The sequence below is a fragment of the Thrips palmi genome, unplaced genomic scaffold (assembly GCF_012932325.1).
Source record: "Thrips palmi isolate BJ-2018 unplaced genomic scaffold, TpBJ-2018v1 HiC_scaffold_8, whole genome shotgun sequence".
Classification (NCBI taxonomy): Eukaryota; Metazoa; Arthropoda; class Insecta; order Thysanoptera; family Thripidae; genus Thrips; species Thrips palmi.
Window position 1 is genome coordinate 9,103,078 of NW_023144635.1, and position 18,749 is coordinate 9,121,826.

At 64.4% G+C, this 18,749-nt stretch overlaps 1 protein-coding gene across 4 annotated transcripts in view; it reads right to left on the reverse strand.

Annotated features, from left to right (window-relative positions):
• LOC117653513 (serine/threonine-protein kinase N) overlaps positions 1-18,749 on the reverse strand; it is a 38,309-nt gene that overhangs the window by 4,464 nt on the left and 15,096 nt on the right. For 2 of the 4 annotated variants that reach the window (XM_034399234.1, XM_034399232.1), the window contains exons 3-12: positions 10,373-10,488; positions 9,805-10,012; positions 8,315-8,484; positions 2,717-2,989; positions 2,468-2,630; positions 2,297-2,384; positions 2,026-2,191; positions 1,678-1,942; positions 1,305-1,546; positions 697-885 (exon numbers count right to left, since the gene is read on the reverse strand). In XM_034399234.1, coding sequence (XP_034255125.1) covers positions 697-885; positions 1,305-1,546; positions 1,678-1,942; positions 2,026-2,191; positions 2,297-2,384; positions 2,468-2,630; positions 2,717-2,989; positions 8,315-8,484; positions 9,805-10,012; positions 10,373-10,488 — 1,880 coding nt within the window. The remainder of the gene's footprint in view (positions 1-696; positions 886-1,304; positions 1,547-1,677; positions 1,943-2,025; positions 2,192-2,296; positions 2,385-2,467; positions 2,631-2,716; positions 2,990-8,314; positions 8,485-9,804; positions 10,013-10,372; positions 10,489-18,749) is intronic. The other 2 variants (XM_034399235.1, XM_034399236.1) reach the window with 2 other exon arrangements.

Here is an 18,749-nt window from a genome sequence, read left to right on the forward strand (position 1 = left end):
GACAAAACACCACGTAAAGCATTAGTGTATCCAGCGATGCTAGTCACTTCATTCCATCACAGTCACTTCCCTATTTGTCCATTTTAATTTTACAGCTTATCCAATCATGCACAGAGAGGCACCTTAACATTTCCACAATACGCAGACACTAAAGACTGAAGAGCGGGTTGAAACTCCAGCAGCACCGGACCACACAGAAAAACATTCACTTAAAGAAAGCAACTAAATAAAACAGACAACAACGGGTAAAGCTGCAAATGACCAACAGTCGGGAAAACAACAACAAAAAACACAACATAATCCCAAAAGAAATGAATGCAAGGAAACAAGACAAAGCTGACAGCAGAAAGGGGGATGGGGATGGGAATTACTGAAACACAATAGTAGACCTCAAAACAATTATGAAAATAAAAATAACTAGAAGAGAATTTTAAAGAGCCTGAAAGAACAAACTATAAGCACGCAGCCAAATACTAATAGAATAGTGGTTGCTGACATTTATATTTATTTTTAAGTTTTAAACTATTAACAACTATTATGAACCAAGATGAGGGAGATGAAATCAACAAAAGAACATAACTGAATTTCCATGCTCCCGCTGATCAAAATTAATTACATACATGTACATGCGATCTGGAAGCCATGCTACAAGGAAAGTTGCTCAACACAATACTCTGCTAGCACATTTCAAGGTACCTCATCCTGGGGGAACTCTACGACCGGTTGGGGTGAAGGAGAGCGCTGTTGACTTGAATGAGAGGGTTGTTGCTGATCAGGGCCAGGAATCGATAGTGGCCGTATAAGAGGTCCACTAAGGCGACGATGAAGTTGATCAGGAGACCCCTCCTGATGCAGAAAGTCAAACTCCCGAAGTGCACTCTGCAACTATAAACAGGTGCAGCTATCGTATCTATTGCTCAAGATGGTGCATTGGTACTAAACAGTAACTGCTCTTCAAAATACTGATGGGAATGAAATACAAAGGAAAGCATGGAAATTGCAGACAAGAGGGGGAAACAGAGTCGTATGAAAGAAAAATAGAGCCAGAACACCATTGAAGAAACCTATTCTGAAATGAAAGATGAAATAAAGATAAAGACCAATAAAACGTTGTTCCTGTGAAAGGATAAGTCAAAACACTGCCTTCACTAATCCGTATTTCAAACACAAGCTGTTGACCTACAAAGGATATTTTAAAACCAGATGTCTGAGTGCATTCAAAACAAAAGCACAAAGGCAAACAGCACAATGCATACAGAACACAAGTCCAATTCCCCCACAAATAGTATGAGAAAAGTATTTACCTCAGGATCAAGCCTTGGCGGTGGTGGCGGAGGTGGGGTGGGAAGTGGTGAAGTCCGTTTCTTGTGAGCCATACTAGATGGAAGGAACTGGTTGGAGGCAACGTCGGGCGGGAGGGGAGGTAGGACCGCCACTCCAAGACCAAGGGGACGAGCACCAGAGAGCCCCGCCGTCTGGAGGTCGGGAGCCTCTCCAGGTGCTTCTGCCTTGTCCTCCACGAGAGTAGCATCAAGCGGCTCAATGCCTGCACAGATCAAGCATTCTTTTATCAACCATTGCAAACTACAATAGTCCTTCATGTGCATATCATTTTTGAAATTTAAGTTAGGTATCAATTAATTCAAATTTTCTTAAGAAATAAAAGCAAATGTCCACCATTTAAATGTCTATTTCCATTTTCTCCAAGCTTCAGTTGTCGGGCAGACCGACCTGATGGAGGGCTTTCAGACGCAGAGCGAGAATTTCCATGATTGTTGTTGTTCTGGATAGATGGAGAAGATCGCTTCAACAAGCGGCCCCAGGTTGCAACATTGATGTTCATTTGAGTTGCTCTAGGGAAGTTTTTAACTTGTTGCTTGAAAATCTTCCTCTGTCGACGAAGTTTAGGCTTTCGTGAAATCATAGGATTCAGGAATTTAATCTGAAAACACAAAAAAAGAATGTAAAAAGAAGTTTCTCTTTATAAAAATAATGTAAAATAAAAAAGTGCAACAAACTCATTACCTCTGCAAAGAGAAGACCCTGAGGCTCTAACTGCAAAGCCATACCATGGCGTATATCATCTATGAACTCCTCCAGCCGTAAGAACTTAATAGCACAGAGAGAACGCCAATCTCGCCAGTAAATACCAACTTCAAGCTCTCTGGACTTGTCCAGATCAATGGAAAATCTGCCAATGAAAAATAAAAAATATTGACCAAACAAGAACATAACAAAGTTTAGTTTTTATTTGCTGATCTAAACAGCTGCAATTTGCCATTAAATTCAAACAAACCTCTGGTCCCAGGCCTGTTGTGAACAAGGACGCCAATTCGTTTGAGCCACAGTTTGATTATCGAGCTTTATCACAGCCATAATCTCATCTGAAGAGAAAATAATCATTGCAGATTTTAGTACGTAACTGGTACTTTGATATGAAAGGACAGAAAACACTGAGAGAACTTACTGCTGGTCTCATCTTTTATACTGTATGATTTACTAGAGCTTCGGCCTGTGACTCCTTTTACAAAAGATCTTAAATCACCACTAGGACTTGACGTAGAATCTTTGTCTCTTCTGGATCTTCCAGGAACCTCCTCCAAGAGATCTTGGCAACCCATTAACCGAACCTTAAATCAGAAGATTGCAACAATGTTATCTACCACGATTCGCATGAAAACTCTAAAGAGTTCAGAAGTTTAAAGCCTCTACATACTTCTAATTTTCCAGTGACAAATGCAGCTCTACTCAAAGACTGAGACCTTGTGCCCGTACTTTGATGTTGAGGCTTATCAAGCATATTCCCATCACGGAAAGGCTGAAGACTAGTGTATGTTACAGGTACTGGGCTAGCTGCCTGAGCATTTTGGAGTTCCCTTTTGAGTTGAGCAGCAGCAGGAGAATCTGGCGGCAATTCAGCACGTCGCATTTCCAGGGATTTTCTCAGAAGATCCAGCTTCCGACTTGATTCTGATAAACTTGCTTGTGCCTGAAATCAAAAGAGTATGACAATAATGAAGGAAACCGCATGGGGAGATAAGTAAAAAAATACACTATTTAGGGGAGAGAGGAAACTCACCCTCTTTCCCACTAGAATTATTGCTTGGATGGTCTAAAGGGACTCCCTTGTACTCCACTACATAATAATAGCAGCAGCACCATGACATTAGAAAAAGAAGTTCCACACACACACACACTTCATACTTGGTTCCATTCTAACAGAGAAATATAAGAACGTATGCAACCGGTATAAATCGGCTAAAAACACACAGCAGACTACACATACAACTCGAAAATATAAAAGGATTATTCTGACAAAAGCGGAAAAAAAACTAGATAAAACCAGTGGTCGAGCAAAGACAAACATTGGCGGCGTTGAAATGGAAACAAGGTGGGCATGAGGGACCGGGCACCGCGAGGGGACCGGCATCCCCAGCAGCTACAGAGAAACACGCAATGCGCAACACGCAAAACGGCGGAAGCAAGTCATCAAGTCACACGGGCGTGCCGAGGTCCAGGTCACTGAGGCCGCCTCCGCCTCCGCCAACCAGACCGCGGGGACCCGCAACGGGGCCGCCTGGGCCGCCACGGCGATGGGGCGGGGGGCCGGCGCCCAGCACCCCGGGCCGCGGCTCGGGCGGCATGGACAGCCCCCGGCCCGGCGGGCCTGGCAGGCCAGGGCGACACACAGAGGACGACGCCGCCGACCCCACCAAGCCCCACCAGTCCCCGTCCATGGAGCGCGCGCGGCCCTGGGCGCGAGCTTGCGCCTGGGCGCGGTAGTAGTGCGCGCAGCTGTCGCAAGAGCACTCGGGGTTCTTGGCGGGGCCCACGTGGTGGCCGGGGCGCCTCAGGCCCAGCACCGCGCCGAAGCGGGAGGCCGTCTGCTGCGTGCCGCAGAAGGGCGCGAAGGCGCTGGCAGGCAGCTTGCCCGGCAGACTGCCCCCGCCCCCGCCCTGCGCCGCGAACGGGCCGGCGCTCGTGAGCCTGGAGAACGCCGACAAGGGCTCGGGTCCGGCCACGTCCGCGCGGGGGAGGGCTAGCGGCGTGGCGGGGGTCGTCTTGACGACGGGCACGTCCACGGGTTTGGAGGCTGGGCCTCGGGGAGTCACGGCGTCGGTGGCGGGAGGGGCGACGGGGGCGCGGCGGACGGTCGCGTCCCTCTTCAAGGTGCCGTAGCCGCCACTCGCCACGCTCGCCACGCTCGCCGCACTGGCGGGCCGCGAGCGTGACTGCGACGAGGCGGCCGACGAGTGGCGGCCAAAGCTCCAGGCCATCTCACTGCCAGAGCACGAGTCCGAGTCCGTCGTCGTGGTGTCCAGCTGCTGCACGTCCAGCACGCCGGGGTGCTCGTCGAGGAAATGCTGGAAACGCTGCACGCGCTGCTCCTGCTGGACGCGTCGCCTCTCCAGCCGCTCGTCGCGCGGACAGCGCCACGTCTTGTTGTTGTCCACCGCCCAGTGCTTCTCCTTCTCCAGGATGCGCGCGCGGTCCACGGAGTCGGCGTAGTCGAAGCTGTCGCTCTGCGTCACGCTGCCCGTGATGCTCAGCGTGGCCAGGCTCTGCAGGCTCTGCAGGCTCTGGAGGCTCTGCAAGCTCTGCAGACTGCGCTCCGTGTTGGTGCGCGACGGGTACAGCGAGCTGAAGCTCGAGTCCCTGCTGCTGGCCGCTCGGCTGGCCGCGGCCACGGCCTGGGCGTAGGCGGGCAGCGCGTCGTCGGGCGTGTAGCGGCAACTCTGCGCTCGCCGCGGCGCGCACGGCAGCATGGCGTGCGGCAGGGCGTCGCGGTGGCGGCGGGCATGCACCACGCGCACGCCGTCCGACTCGAACACCGTCTGTGGCGACGCGTCCGAGTCCAGCTCGTCGTTCGACGAGCTGGCGTCGCCGTCGGCGTCCTCGTCCGACCCCGTGCAGTAGACGTCGATGTGCACGGTGCGCGGCCGCACGGGCCGCTGCTGCTGCGGAACCTCGGGCGCGGCGGCCTGCTGGTCCTGCTTCACCTGCTGGGCGAGCTGCTGGGCGAGCTGCTGGGGCCGCGGTGGGGTGGCGGGGCGCGGCTCGGCGCGCGGCCACCGCGGCGGCGGCGGCACCCTGGGCGTCCATCCGCAAGCCTGCCACAACGCAGGGGTCACGGACGAGTCAGTGGCTGCGCTACGGCGCCCCGACGCCTAGTGTCTCATCACCGCCACACTGCCTTTGCTCCCGGGCCCGCGACAGGGAAGGGGAGAACCAAGAGAAAATATCGGTGACTCGCCTCCTCGAGGTACAGCCCCAAACATCCCCCGACCGAGGCGAATACAAGCAGCGACGGCTGCATAATTTCAGTGGGGCGATGAAAGCTCCACCTCCGCGGCCGCAGCGTGGCGTGGGTGGCGCGCGGCGGGGCGCTTCGTGAAGAGAAGGGGGGAGAGGCGGCGGCTGGCCGGGGCCCAAGGCGCCGCGGTGCAAGCCGTCGCGCGCGGCATGCACGCACCCTCTTCGGCACGATTGTACGAGGAACAGGTGTCCACGCTGCCGCCGCTGCCGCCCTCGACCTGCGTCTGCGTCCTCAGAACGGCGTGAGGCCGAAGAGGCAACCCGCGGGCCGTTTGGCACCGCTGCCGAAATACCACGAAATACCGACCATGACGACAACGCCCCAACTTTGGCGGAAAACTCGAGCCGAGATACGCGACGCGGAAGTGCGCCGTGCGGCGTGCGGGGTGGGCCGTGCGGGGGGCCGTCCCGAAAATAGAAAATGACACGACCGTCACACTGACGGCCGCCCCCTTGGCGAATCCCAGTCAAAGAGGACATTGCCATTTCACGGGGGCGGGGCGGAAAGCGCGCGTTTGACAGGCTCGTCATCGCGACGGTCAAGGCCTTCAAGGGCACCGGGACGTGCGTCACGTCACGCCGCGCGATGGGCTGCGGAGCGTGGCAGTGGCCGGGAGCAAGGGCAGTGGGCAGTGGGGCCGGCGGGTGGCGGCGCTGCGCACCTGGTCCGTGTCGGTGTCGGTGCAGGTGCTGGCGGCCAGGGTGGCCGGGAGGGTGCGGTGGCGCCGCGCGGTGTACGGCAGCCCCCTGGCGCCGCGCGGCGCCCCCAGCGGCCCCTGCGCGCTGGAGCAGTCCGAAGGCGGGGCGCTGTCCTCCGAGGCGTGCGTCTGCGAGGCCGCGTCGCGCACCGTCCGCAGCGCCGTCGACGGGCACGCCCAGGACGGCGACGCCTCCACTGGCGGCGGCGGGAGCACTGCCGGCGGCGCTGCGGGCGCAGCCTCCAGGGGCGGGCACGGCACTGTGCACAGCGTGATGCTGCAGGTGGTCTTGCAGCGCCGCCCGTAGGCGGGAGCTTGACGGCGCGCGGACGGCGCGGGGGTGGGCGCGTGCGAGGCGGCCGCAGACAGCTCGCTGTTGTAGCCAGAGTCCTGGCGGCCGTGGAAGGCGTTGGCGACGACGGCCCCGCAGCCCGGGGGCGGCGACGTCGTGAACAGGATACTGCCCCGCTGGAAGCCGTACGCGGGGTGCGGCTGGCACAGCGGGTTGCTGGCCTGCAGGCCCTGCAGGGGCGGCGTCGACGGGGGCGCGGCTACACTGAAGGGCCGCCACGAGCACTCGAGGCGCACGCCATCTGCCCCGGACATTCCCGACAGCGGCGGCATGCTGCAGCCGCGGGACGACGACGATGACGACGACGACGGCGGCGCGGCCGGGCCGATAGTCAGCTGGGCGTGCACCGCCCACTCCTGAGTCAGCGGCATGGTGGCATGACACGACGCGACGCGCGGCGGACACGGTGACACACGGTGACACGAGGCCAGTCGGAGCACGGGGCGACGCGAGGCGAGGCGAGCCTCAGCACCAGCTGTGCGAATCGGCTACTACTGGCGGCACAATCCTAGATTGCCCCAGCGGCCTTTCGCCCCCACCCCCTCCGACGCGCAGGGGCGTGCAGGGGCGTGCTGGGCGCGGGCCAGCCGGACCACGGCGGCGAGGCCCACGGTCTGGGCTGGGCCAGCGGCTGGGCTATTTGCGTATTCCCCTCCCCCTTCGGTCCTTCGGTGCGATAGACGCAAGTTCCTGCGCCGCGTCCTGACCGTCCTCCTCCCCGATACACGCACGCACGCGCCGCCCGACGTGCGGCACGGCGCCGTGCGCGACGGCCGACGGCGCGGTCTTTCTGGAGCGGCACGCGGCACGCACGCACGCCACCCCTCCAACAGGTATGTGGGGCGGCATGCGCGCGAAGGGCGTGCGGGGGGTGTGGCGGCGCGGCGGCGGCGCGGCGCCTGGCGACTCGAGCCAACGGGGGCTGCGGCGGGGCTGCGGCGGGGCGGGGCAAAGTGGGGCTCGGCGCGCATCGCTCGCGTGATAGCAGGAGCGTCCCGCTACCGGGCCGCACGCCCCGGCGCACGCGGCGCGAGGCCGGCGCCAGTGCCCGCATCCTCGCCGCCAAGCCGCGCCAAACAAGACGGACGGCCAAGTGGCCGGCAGCCTTTTACACCAAGTCTTCCCGCGCGCCACGGCCTCTGGGGCCTCCAGGGTCGAGTTTCGGACGGCCAGGTTAATTGGAGTGGTGGGAACGAGCAGGGGTCGGCAAACCTCGCCGCAGCCGACGAGCACGGGGAAAGGAGGGGGCGAAGACGACGACGACGACAACACACACCCAGCGACGATGACGGCGACCACGCAAATTTTACCAGCAGAGAGAATGCAAAACGACGATGACACGCTAAGAGCGGGCAGCGCGGGCAGGCCACGGAAGACAATGCCTAGCACCGACGTGAGAACAGGCCGCGCACGAAGAGGACCATCAAGCCGCCGCGACGGCATGCAAACCCATCGAAGAGCAAGCGTTTCAACAACAGCAACCAGGGGCCGGATTTTAAACAATCCAGCGCGACGTCGCTCTCCGGGGCAAACTCTCGCCGAGCCTCGCCGAGACCCCCAAGTCGCAGCGTTTCGTTCCAGGCGTCCACGCCCTGCAGCGCCACGGAGCCTCTACGGCCGGCCGGCCGACCGGCGTTAAGTGGCTGCGACCATACATGGCCGCGCAGACAAAGACAGGAGCCGCGGTGGGTGTTGCTGGCCTGCTGGTCTGCTGGCTTGCCGGCTTGCTCAGCCAATTAATCAACATTTCTCAGCGCGGAAATCTGCCAGGGCGCCATGACAGGGCCCTCCGTCATCGCACGACGGCTCGGCAACTTTTTCCTCAGTTACACGGTCTCTCTCTCACACACACACGCATACACACGCTTGTCATGGTGCTGGCTGCTATGCATTTAATACCCTCCCTTCCTTACGCACGAGCGTGCGCGGCCACGCGGCGAGTACTCACCTCCTGCAGGGCGCGCTTGTCGGTCACCTTGGTGCTCTGCTGCAGCAGCCGGATCACGTTCTTGGCGCCCTCCACGACGGCCGCCTCGATGCGCAGGCGGTGCCGGAGCTCCTCGACGCGCTCCTCCAGCGGCAGCTCCAGGTTCGACTCGTAGGTGCGGCTCTCCAGCGCTGTGGCGGGAAAGACAAACTGTCAAGACCACCGAGCACGGAACGAGTGAAGAGGGGAAAGGAGTGAATGCGACATTTCGTTTACATTTCGCCACCATAGCGAGCCACAGTGCAGAAATGACGCAAACGAAGCTAATCACCAACGTAAAAGAATAAGGGCCCCACCAATGCCCTTTATTGCTATTAGTTTAGTGAGGCTAGTTGCTCTAACGGGTGAACCAAGACGTGCATTCCTTGAAACCAAACCACCCGAGTGGGTCATCCCTGCGGCGCTGTTGGAGGGGCGGGGAGGGCAAGGGAGATGCCCACACGTCCGGGTCACCCAGCCACCCAGCCCTGCCGGGGCCCTGCTCGCCAACCTGTCGCCGGCCGAGCAATTGGCAACCTGGACCGGAACCTTGACCGGGGAGCGGAGCGGGTCTGGCCGGGTCTGCCCATGGCCTGCCCGCCCGCCATGCAGCCGTGCAGCGCAGCTCGGCGCACTCGTCCCCATGAATAAACGTGCTGGCCGACCGGAGCCCTAAACAGGTGGAAAAGGGGGGGGGGGCAACGGGGCTGGACTGCTGTTGGACTAGGTCCCGGCGCCGAGGTCAGCCCGAGCCCCCACACACGCGGGGGGAGGGGGCGGGACGGATAGGCGCGGACTGCGCGCGGACGGACCAGTCGTCTCACCTGCCGGCCGCGACGCCGACATCTTGAGGGGGCGGCGGTACGGCAGCAGCATCGTGACACTCACTCACGCTCGCGCGCGCTGTCTCTCGCGAACACGGCACGCACGCACGTCGCTCCCGCGCCGGTTTTCGCGCGGCGAGGCAAAGCCAGGCAAAGACAAGCAAAGCGAGCCGTCGCCAAGCCGGGGCCGGGCCCAACAGACGAACAGAACAGACCACGGCGCGAAGCGCGGCCAGTGCCGATGCGTCGCGCAGCGTCGCGGCGCCCAGCGACGCCCGCCACGCCACGCCGCACCGTGTTCGAAAACGGGGGCCAGCCCCGCATCGCCCCGCCCCCCAATGGCGCTATTAAAAGGCGCCGACCCGACCCCGGCGCGACCCGCCCCACCTCTCGCGCCGTTCAAGAAACGCAGTGCGGCCGGTGTGCGGACGCAGTGGCGGGGACAACTCTCGACGTGTTTCACTTTGCTCCATTCCGCGCGGCGCGTCGCCGTGGTCGCGGACTCTAGTCGCGGCCAGCCGCCCCCGCCACGCCGCGACGCCGCCTCGCTCGGCCACTCGGCCGGCATCCTGGCGCGCCACGCCGCCACGCGTGGGGTCTCGCCGGGGGAGGGCGCCACCGTCCTGCCTCGGGCGAGGCGATACTCACACTTGGGGTGGTCGCCATTGCTCGGGGTATCGGCGCGGTACGCCTGGGGCTGCTGCTTCTTGAGCTTGTCGGTGCGCATGCGCAGGAACTCGATCTTGACCTTCGAGTCCTGCAGCATCTGCTGCGCCTCGGCCAGCAGCTTCTTGTCGCGCGAGTGCCCGCTGCGCGACGTCAGGCTCTGGATCATGTTCTCGGCGCCCTGCTTCACCTGCAACAGGAGGAATACGGCTTCAGTTTCGGGGAGGGAGGCCGAGGACCGCGCCCACAGACGAGCATTCCGGTCAGCCTTGACCTGCGGCAACCCCGGGGGCCGTGGACCTGGAGAGGCTACAGTGGGCCCGCTTTCGACACCTGGGACCCACGCCCCGCCGCCTCAAGTTCACTGCCGCCGAGGGGGCGTGGCGAGGCGCCTACAAAGACCCATCCTGAGTCCTGACGCCAGCACGCCAGCGCCGCGGTGCCTCCGGCCGCCACCGTCACGGAGACACGCGCCGAGGCGCGGCAGTAGGCCAGCCACGGCGCGGCGGCACGCCGTCGGGGACACTCGGCTACACTTCCAGACGCCCACCTTGAGCTCGATGTTGAGCTGCTTCTCCAGCGAGATGAGGCGCTGGTCACCGCTGTACATGCCGTCCTCCGGGTTGGGCGTCGACGCCTGCCCGGCCGCCGGCGACGCCACGGCATCTGCAACAGACAAAAAGAAGCGTGTCAGAGGGTCAGAGATCACAGTGCCCTTCCCAGGCGTGTCGCTCTGTCTCTCTCGCACCCCTTATAACGTGCGACCGGGACAGAGCGGCCAAACGGCCCTTCGGCATCGCTGGGCCGGCGCGTCGCGTGCGGAGGAAGGGGCAGGTGCGCGGCGTGCGCGGCGTCGACACCAAGGCGCACATCCGGAATGGAGTCCCATCAGTGGAATGCAGCACTGAGTCAAAGACTGAGCGCGCGTGTGTGTGAGCGTTAGAGCAGCGTGTGTAGGTGTGTGTGTGTGTGAGTGCTTGCGAGTCCGCGGTGGGACGCGTCTGCCGCTTCCTCCGCTCCGTCGGCCCGGAAACAGAAACAGCCGGCGGCCAACGCCCCTGCCCATTTTTTTTTTCCAGCCGGCGGTGCTCTTCCTCATCCTCGCCCCGCCGTCGCGGTGCATCGCCCCGTTGCGCGTTGCGTTGCGCGGGCCTCGCGCGTGTGGCGCGTCCACTGGCAAGTCCACTGCACCGGCAGGCTGCAGAGGAGAGGGACGGCGAGACGAGTGCGTGTCAAGCCAAGCGAAACGGAACCCTCCGAAAAGGCGGCAACACGGACCGCCCGCCCCGCCCCGCCTCGTTGCGTCAGCTGATGCAGCGGCCGCGTCGCGCGACGGAAGAGCGGTGTTCCCGGTGGCCGCCACGACGTGCAACGAGGTGCACGAGGCACCGAGGCAGGGCGTCGATGCGCGCCGGACGAGCAGTCAGCCCGCCAGTGTAGTGGGGAAGGCCAGCGCAGGACGGGCGGGCGCTGCCTGGCTGCCTTGCGCGGTTGGCACCGCCACCGCCGGTCAAAGGGTCAATGTCGCGGCGGGCGGACGCGGACGGGCAGAGGCGCGCTGTGGAGGCCGCGGAGAGGCAGGCCGAGCAGGCAGGCCGGCCGGTCCAACGAGCCCGGCCGCTTCCATTCCCAACCACGAGGGGGCGGCGCGGCCCAGCACAGCGGAGCTCAGCCATACTCGCTCACAATTCGGCCTTCCGGAGCGACGGGTTTCGCAAGGCGGGGCTGGCGGGCCGGGGGAGAGCTTCCCCGCGGCCGTGTCGCCGTGTCGTTCAACTCGCGTGACGCCCACAACGCTGCCATTCAGTCACCAGAACACAAGCAGCCATCCGCCATTATCATAAAAAGACGAGCCACGTTCCCCTCGCGGCCTCTCGGTTCGCGTTCCGTTCGCCTCGCCGGTCTCGTCTCTTCCTCGCCGTGCCGCCACAAAGCAAGGGAACACGCGTCCGCCAGGTTCGTGGGGCGTGGCGCGGCGTGGCGGTGAGCCTACCGTCCCCGTCTCTCTCCCACTCGACGAGCGCCCCGTACCCTAGGTGCGCGCCACGGGTAGCCGTAGGCATCCCCTGCCGCCAGGACGGCCAGGGCGGCCACCCCGGCGGACGGACACACGCCTTTCCGCGAGCCTCTCTGCGCCAAGCAAGCCCGGCGCAAGCGGGAAGTGGAGGGCTTCCTAATTCAATTTCCGCGCCGTCGACCAGACAGGAGTAGACAGAAGCACCCCCCCCCCCCCCTCAAATGCCCCCCTGCTCCTGCCGGGTGGGCCGGGCGGGCCTGCCGGCGTGCGTTGCGCAACGGGGACAAAGAAAGGAAGGAAGCGTGGAAGGTCCCGCAGGTCCCGCTCAACTAGGTCTGGCGGCCAATTGCGCGTAATCGACTGGGCCTCGGGCGCGGCGCGGGCGGGGCGCGGCGAGGCGGTGCGGGTCAGTGACGACAGCGATGGAATCTCCGCCGCGGCGAGGCCCGGACAGCGCCGGGGACACAGACGGCGGCTTGTTAGAAGAAGACAAATTGCTTCATCACGACGGACAGACGCGGCCCACGGCGGCGAGGTGCTATGGCGGACCTGCTGCGCGAACCTCCCCGCGACGCCGGGAACACCGTCCGCCACCGGCGCGGATCCTCGCCAAGACAAAGCACCTCGGCGTCGCGCCCGGACGCGCCGATCGGCGGGGACCTGACGCAACGCCCATTAATCGCAATGCTTGCCGGCAAGGCCCAGCCGAGGGCCGAGCAAGCCCGCCGCGTTTCAATGATCTGGCGCGCAGTGCGGCGACCTGGATCGGCCGGCATCGGGTCGCGGCCGTTTTCACTTTCAGGAGCAAGACGTCGCTCGTCGCGTCGCAAGCCAATCATGACAAGAAAGAGTCACGGTGCAGCGCGGCAGCGCGGCGCAGCAAACAGTGAGTCCCGTCCCGCCGCGGCCACACCGCCACTCCACTTCCCCTTTCCAGGATCCAGCCTCACTCACTTTCGCTCGCCGGCTTTGGGCCTCGCGGCCTGCCCGGCCCGGCCCGGCCCGCAGCGTCGCCGCGTCGCTCTGTCCCTGTCGCACTCACGGGCCGCCCCGTGGAGGTGCGAGAGAGGCCGCGCGACGGGGCGACTCTCCGGAACCGCTGGTCAGGCCCGTCAGGCCGTCAGGCCGGGACGCTGCTGCACTGCAGGAGGCTGCGGTGCGGACCCCGGCGGCGGCGGCCGACCGCAGCCCGAGCGAGGATCGTTGACGCAAGCACAGACAGCTCTTACCCGCACCGCCATGGCACCGGCGCGCACCGCCCGGCAGCAAACCGGACGAAAACGGCCACCAAAGACGGGAAAAGCACCGCACCGCCATGGCAGGCAGCGCCATGGCACCGCCGCGGCCGGGCAGTGATGACGCACGGAAAAAACGGAGCCAGACTCGGACTCGCGCGGACCTGGGTCACGTTGCAGCGGCAATCCACTGGGGTGGCCGAGCCAAAACGTTTGTCCGTCCCTGTCGAAACTTACTTTCATTCAGGCAAATGTCAGACCGTCTTATTTCCTTCCCCAAAGCAACCAAGTTTGAGACGGACCATTACACTAAATGCCCCAGAAAACAACACCCAGCCTAAACGACGACGTTTTCGGGCGGCTCAGACGGATGGATGGCTAGCTTAGCGTAGCTTAGCGCACGGGCCTGCTGTGCCATTAATAGCGAAATCCGTGCCAGTCGGGCAGAGACTGACTAAAGCCCAGACAGACACACACAGTCTCGCACAGTCCCGGCCCCAAAACACTTGTCACCACACTGGCCTGCTTCGCCGGCTTGGCGTGCCCCGCCTGCTCCACTTGCGCGCTGCAGGACTTCCCCGAGCGCAGCAGCGCGCCCATTAGCACGCACACTGCCAGTGGGCTAGGCCGGCCAGGCCGCTTCCCACCGGCAGAGCAGCGGCAGGGACGGGCAGGGACCCGCAGGGCCGTGCATGGAGACAAGGAACCTGTAAGGTGAGCGACCGGTCTGCCCGGCTGGGGCCGGCTGGGGCTCAACCCGGCCCGGGGCGGGCCGCGGGTCAGACAGTGTCCGCCAGACAGTGTCTACCGCGGGGCGGACAGCGGGTGCGAGAGAGACAGAGCGACCAAACCCGGGGCTGCCAGACGGGCCAGCGTCGCCAGCGACACGCGGCGTTTGGCGGTCCAGCCGTTCGTATGCGTCACCAGGGCGGCCCAGAGTCGACAGTCGACGCTCCCGAATCTGCGTTCGGGGACAGCCTGCCACTAGGGCCAGGCCAGCCCGGCCGGCCAGCAGGCTGCTTTCCAACGCCCTGCCTCTCTCTCTCGTGCTCGCAAGGGTGCGAGAGAGACAGAGCGACGAAAGCCCGGAATCGGTCGGCAGGACCGCCTGCGCCGCGTGCAGCGTGCACCGACGGGCCGCAGGGCCGGGCCTCGCTCCTAATTGGCCGCAGGGCGCCCAGCTGTCGCCGTCGCCGTCGCTCATCGTTCCGCTGCACTGTCGCTCTCTCCGTCGCTCCAGATTCCCCGCGGCGGCCGCGCGGGGCGCACCGCGTCGCACCGCGTCGCACCGCGTACCGGGAAGGCGAAGTGCGAATCCGGCCGGCGGGCCGATTTGTCCCGAGCACGACAGTGGCGCGGCTGCCAGTTGCAGGTGCGCGAGGTGCAACAAGACAAAGCGGGCCTCCTGATTGCAAAGGGGCTGGAGCGGCGAGCGCGGGACACAACGACGACGACGACGACAACCCCTTGGCGGACAGCCAAACGCTCCACGCGTGCGTGCGCGGTCACACGTCCCCAAATCGTGAGGCGCCACTGCAGCAGACTGATTCCGAGAGTCGCCTTTCGCCGCTCCGTCTCTCTCGCACTCACGGGGCGTACCGTATGGGCGGGAGAGAGACGGCGCGACGGAAAGCGACTCTCAGTCTGCAGCGCCACCTAGACCACGCGCGAGGGGCGCCAGGCACGACAGCGGGCGTCGTGGGCCGCCAGCGTCGCCGCCAGCGCCGCCTCCACGGCGGGTGGGTGACATCCCCGCCTAGCCCGCCGCAGCGCCGCGGCCACGCGGCCAGCCACACAATGGAGCGGGTCCGCGGCAGCCCGCGGTGCAGCGGGGAGCAGAGAGTCCCAGCGCCACCGGTCTCTGCGGTCACCGTGGGAAGCAGCGAAGCGGCCCCCTGGCCATGCCTCGGCCATGCCTCGCCGGGGCCTGGGATGTAAACGCGATGTGGCGGCCCGATACCCCCACCCCTTCCCCCCAGGATTAATGTTTCGGGGGACAATACACACAGCGGGCGCGGCGTTGAGCGACGCGGAGGAGAAAGCGGGCGGGTGGCATGCAAGCCGGTGGCACTGGCAAGCCCGGCAAGCCGAGCAAGCCGCTGGACCGAAACAACGAACCGATCATCGCGGGCCTGGCGCAGCCTGGGGCCGACGGCCGCCGACGGCCTGACACACTGCCCAGCGCAGGCCGCCCATTGTGCGGGGCCAGCCTACCGCGTCCAGGGGGCCATGACCACGGCCAGGTGTCGCCGACTTGGCGAGACTGGTGCTCCCAAACTAGCAGTGGCCAAGGCGTTTCCGAGGCGGGGCATGGGAGAGTGGGGTTTTACGAATACCAGGACGTACAGGGAGACCATCAAGCATAGCTAGATTTGACGCTCTGGCCGCCGAAAGTCAGCAAAAACCGCGACCTTCAGCGATCACGGGCGAGCACCCCGTCGAGACACACGAGCCCTCCACGGCTCACAAACGTTGCGTCCGCTGCCAGGCGGCGGGCTGCTGCGTCTCCTCGACCAGTACGCTCCTGGGCAGTCAAGAAGCATCACTCTACTTTTTCTCGGCGCCTCCGACGGCGACGCCACGACGCCACGACGCCACGCAACGGCAGTGGGGCATCGCGGCGCCGAGGGAGGCACTCGGAGGCCTGGAGGACGCCGCGCACGACTCACACGACCCGCGCGGCCGCGCCGCGCACCCTGATGCAACCTCGCGTCTCGCGTCCAGCCAGCGCCAGGGAGGCGCCGGCGCGGCCCGCCCGCCCCGGCCTGACCCCGCACACCCCCCGCCTCCTCCTTCCCCGGTCCGGCCCGGCCCGGCCCGATCGCCGGCGATCCACGAGTCCGATGCGCGATGCGCGATGGCTGGCTGGGTTTCGCCACTTGGCCAACAACCTTGCGGGCCTTGCGGGCCTCCTCGTGGGTGAGAGGGAAAGCCAGGCCAAGCCAGGCCGAGCCAGGCGCGCGGCCGTGGCGGCAAGTTCAGAGGGCACCGCGGCACGCCGTCGGCGGGGTGCTACATCTCGCGGACATGACGTGGACGTTATGCGTCATTCATCATCCCGGCCGCCCCCTTCCCGGCCGTCTCCCAGGTCTCCCAGCACCGCCAAGCACGGGCTGGTACAACACGCGGCGCTCGAAGCAGCGCCAGCGCCTGTCCGCGCCACGCCGCTTGGCCGCTTCGGGGTTTATTTTCGGAGTCCATCAAACCGGCCCGCCCCGCCCCGCCGGCCAGCCGCGCCGGGGAGGAAAACGAAACGTGGATACGCTGCATCCCCGGCCGCCAGTGGACCGCCAGTGGACCGCCAGTGGACCGCCACCCTCGCCGCCGCATTCGCGTTCGCGGCGCTGCTGGCCTACATCGAGGCACACGACGCCGAACAAGAGGAGAGGACAGCGAGGTCGCGTGCGCCGAGCATGGCGCCGAGCGCCCCGCGCTCAATCCCATTTCCATCGGGTTTCGTGCGCCGATGATGGCCCTTCGGGTTGGGACGTCCCGAACAACAGCAACCACACACACACACACACGGCCTGGTATTAGAAGCCGGTCAAAGGACGGCGATGGGAAAAGGGGGCGCGGGCATCACGCGAGGGCCCCGCTGCCACCGAGGGAGCCCAGCCGGTGGCGTGCAAGCCAGGGGCGGCCAGAGAGCCCCCGTCAGCTCGGCCCAAACTCGATAGATTTTAATTGGAAGATCGGTGGTGGGCGGTGCCGCACAGCCACGACCCCTCGACTCTTCTCTCTCTCTCACACACACACACACTCACGAGGGGGCGACGCTCACGTCGACGTCCCGGCGCCTCTGCGGCCAGGCTCGGGGCGTCGCGGCCGACCGGCCGACCGACCGCGAGGTCGCTGCACGCGGTCGGCAGCGCGGCAGCGCGGCGCGCCAGCCGGGCTGGAAAACCAATTACAGCGGGGCAAGCGCCGCGCCCCGCCCCACCCCGCCCCGCACTGGACACAATGTCCGTTCAATGAACGGATTACAATACAACTTGTGGAGAGCGCGCGCGGCCGGTCGGCCGGGGCAGGGCAACACTGTGCGAACCGCTCCAGCCAGCTAATGACCACTTTCACTCCGGCCAGGGCAGGCACGGCGCGGCACGGCTGGGATCGACGACGTGGAGTGCCTGGCCGGCCGAGCAGGGTGCGGCGTGGCGCGGGGGGCGTTGCACTGGTGCAGGCCCCGAGTGCCCCGCGATGCAACTTTGTCGCGCTTCTTTGCCGTCGGCGGGTCGGCGGTGCGAGGAGTCGAAGGCCAATGGCTCCGCGCCATCCTGGGCGCCGACCAGCCCGCACCGACCCCTGGGCAGGGCAGCCCTAGGCCAGCCTCACCTAACCCGGGCCATCAATAACGCGGCCTGCACGCTGCAAGCTGCACGCCCCGCCCCGCCCCACCCCGCCCGTCCAATCACGGGCTGATTAATTTAAGTCAGAGCCTAGCGACGGCCACGCACGGAGCCACTCAGTCAAGGCGTCGACGCGCCCGTCCATCGCCCCAGCGTTTAAGGAACACAAAAAAAGAACAACACGAACTAAACACGCAACGCCACACGGCCACGGAGTCGCCGCCGTCGACATGGTGTCAATAGACTTTTGAAGAAAAAGTGTCTATGGACGCCACGGCGCCTGCGAAACCGGAGATAGGCAACCCGACGACACCGGAGCGTAACGGGGCAGCCTACCCGCCGGGCGTTCCAAGGCGCCTGCGAAACTCGAGATAGGCAACCCGACGACACCGGAGTGTAACAGAGCGGCCTACCCGCCAGGCGTTCCAGTCCCGGACACCCAAACCGGAGGACGGCAGACCGCTGTCATGTCGTTTGTCTTGCCCTCTCCCCTTTGCCCTCTTGTCCACCCGATGCGATCGACGGGGACCCGCATGGGAGTCGCCATGAGGGTCCTTCCTTGTCCCCCGCAAGGTCGGGAGGGACAGGCAGCTTCACGGGCCGGGCCTGCTTGGCCTGCTTGGCCTGCTTGGCCTGCTTGGCGTGCCTGGCCCGACGGCCTGCATAGGCGCGCGTCGGCCCGGCCGCGGCCCTTTAAAGGAGTGGGCCGCGAGGCCGCCAGGCCGGCCACCCTCCTGGGGATGGACCACCGCCCAGTCGAGCCCCGCCCCCCGCGGCGAACGCAGCGGGGGTCCGCGACTCGGCCGATCCGTCGCCGTCCTCCTCGGAAGCCGGTAGGCATACGGGCAGAGTGACTCGGAGACCGCCCTGCTCCCCCAAGACCGCCGCGACGTACGACCCTTGGCGGGCTGCTCCCGCGGCGCCGTCGTCCCTCGCTCCTCCCACGCCGCGGCCGGCACGGCGAGCCTCCATAAAACTGCGGACACCGCGGACACCCCCTCCCTCCCTTCCCTTTTCTCCCGCGCGGCAAATTTCACTTTCCACGCTGCGACCGCCGCCAACGCCGCCAGCGCTGCCAGCGCGGCCGCACACTGCTTCGCCGAAGTGCACATCATCGGCCTCCTTGGCGCGGCGGCGCAGCCCGCGAGTGACATCACCCCGCCGCGAGCCGCGACGCGCTGACATGTCAATGCTACGCGCCGCCGGCCAGACGTACCGCCTCGGCGTCGTCGGCGTCCCCCCGGGCATGCAGCGGCGCAGCGTGCGGCACCACGGCGACGTGGCGGGGCAGCATCCCGGGCCGGGCCGGGCCATGCCATTACGGCGCCG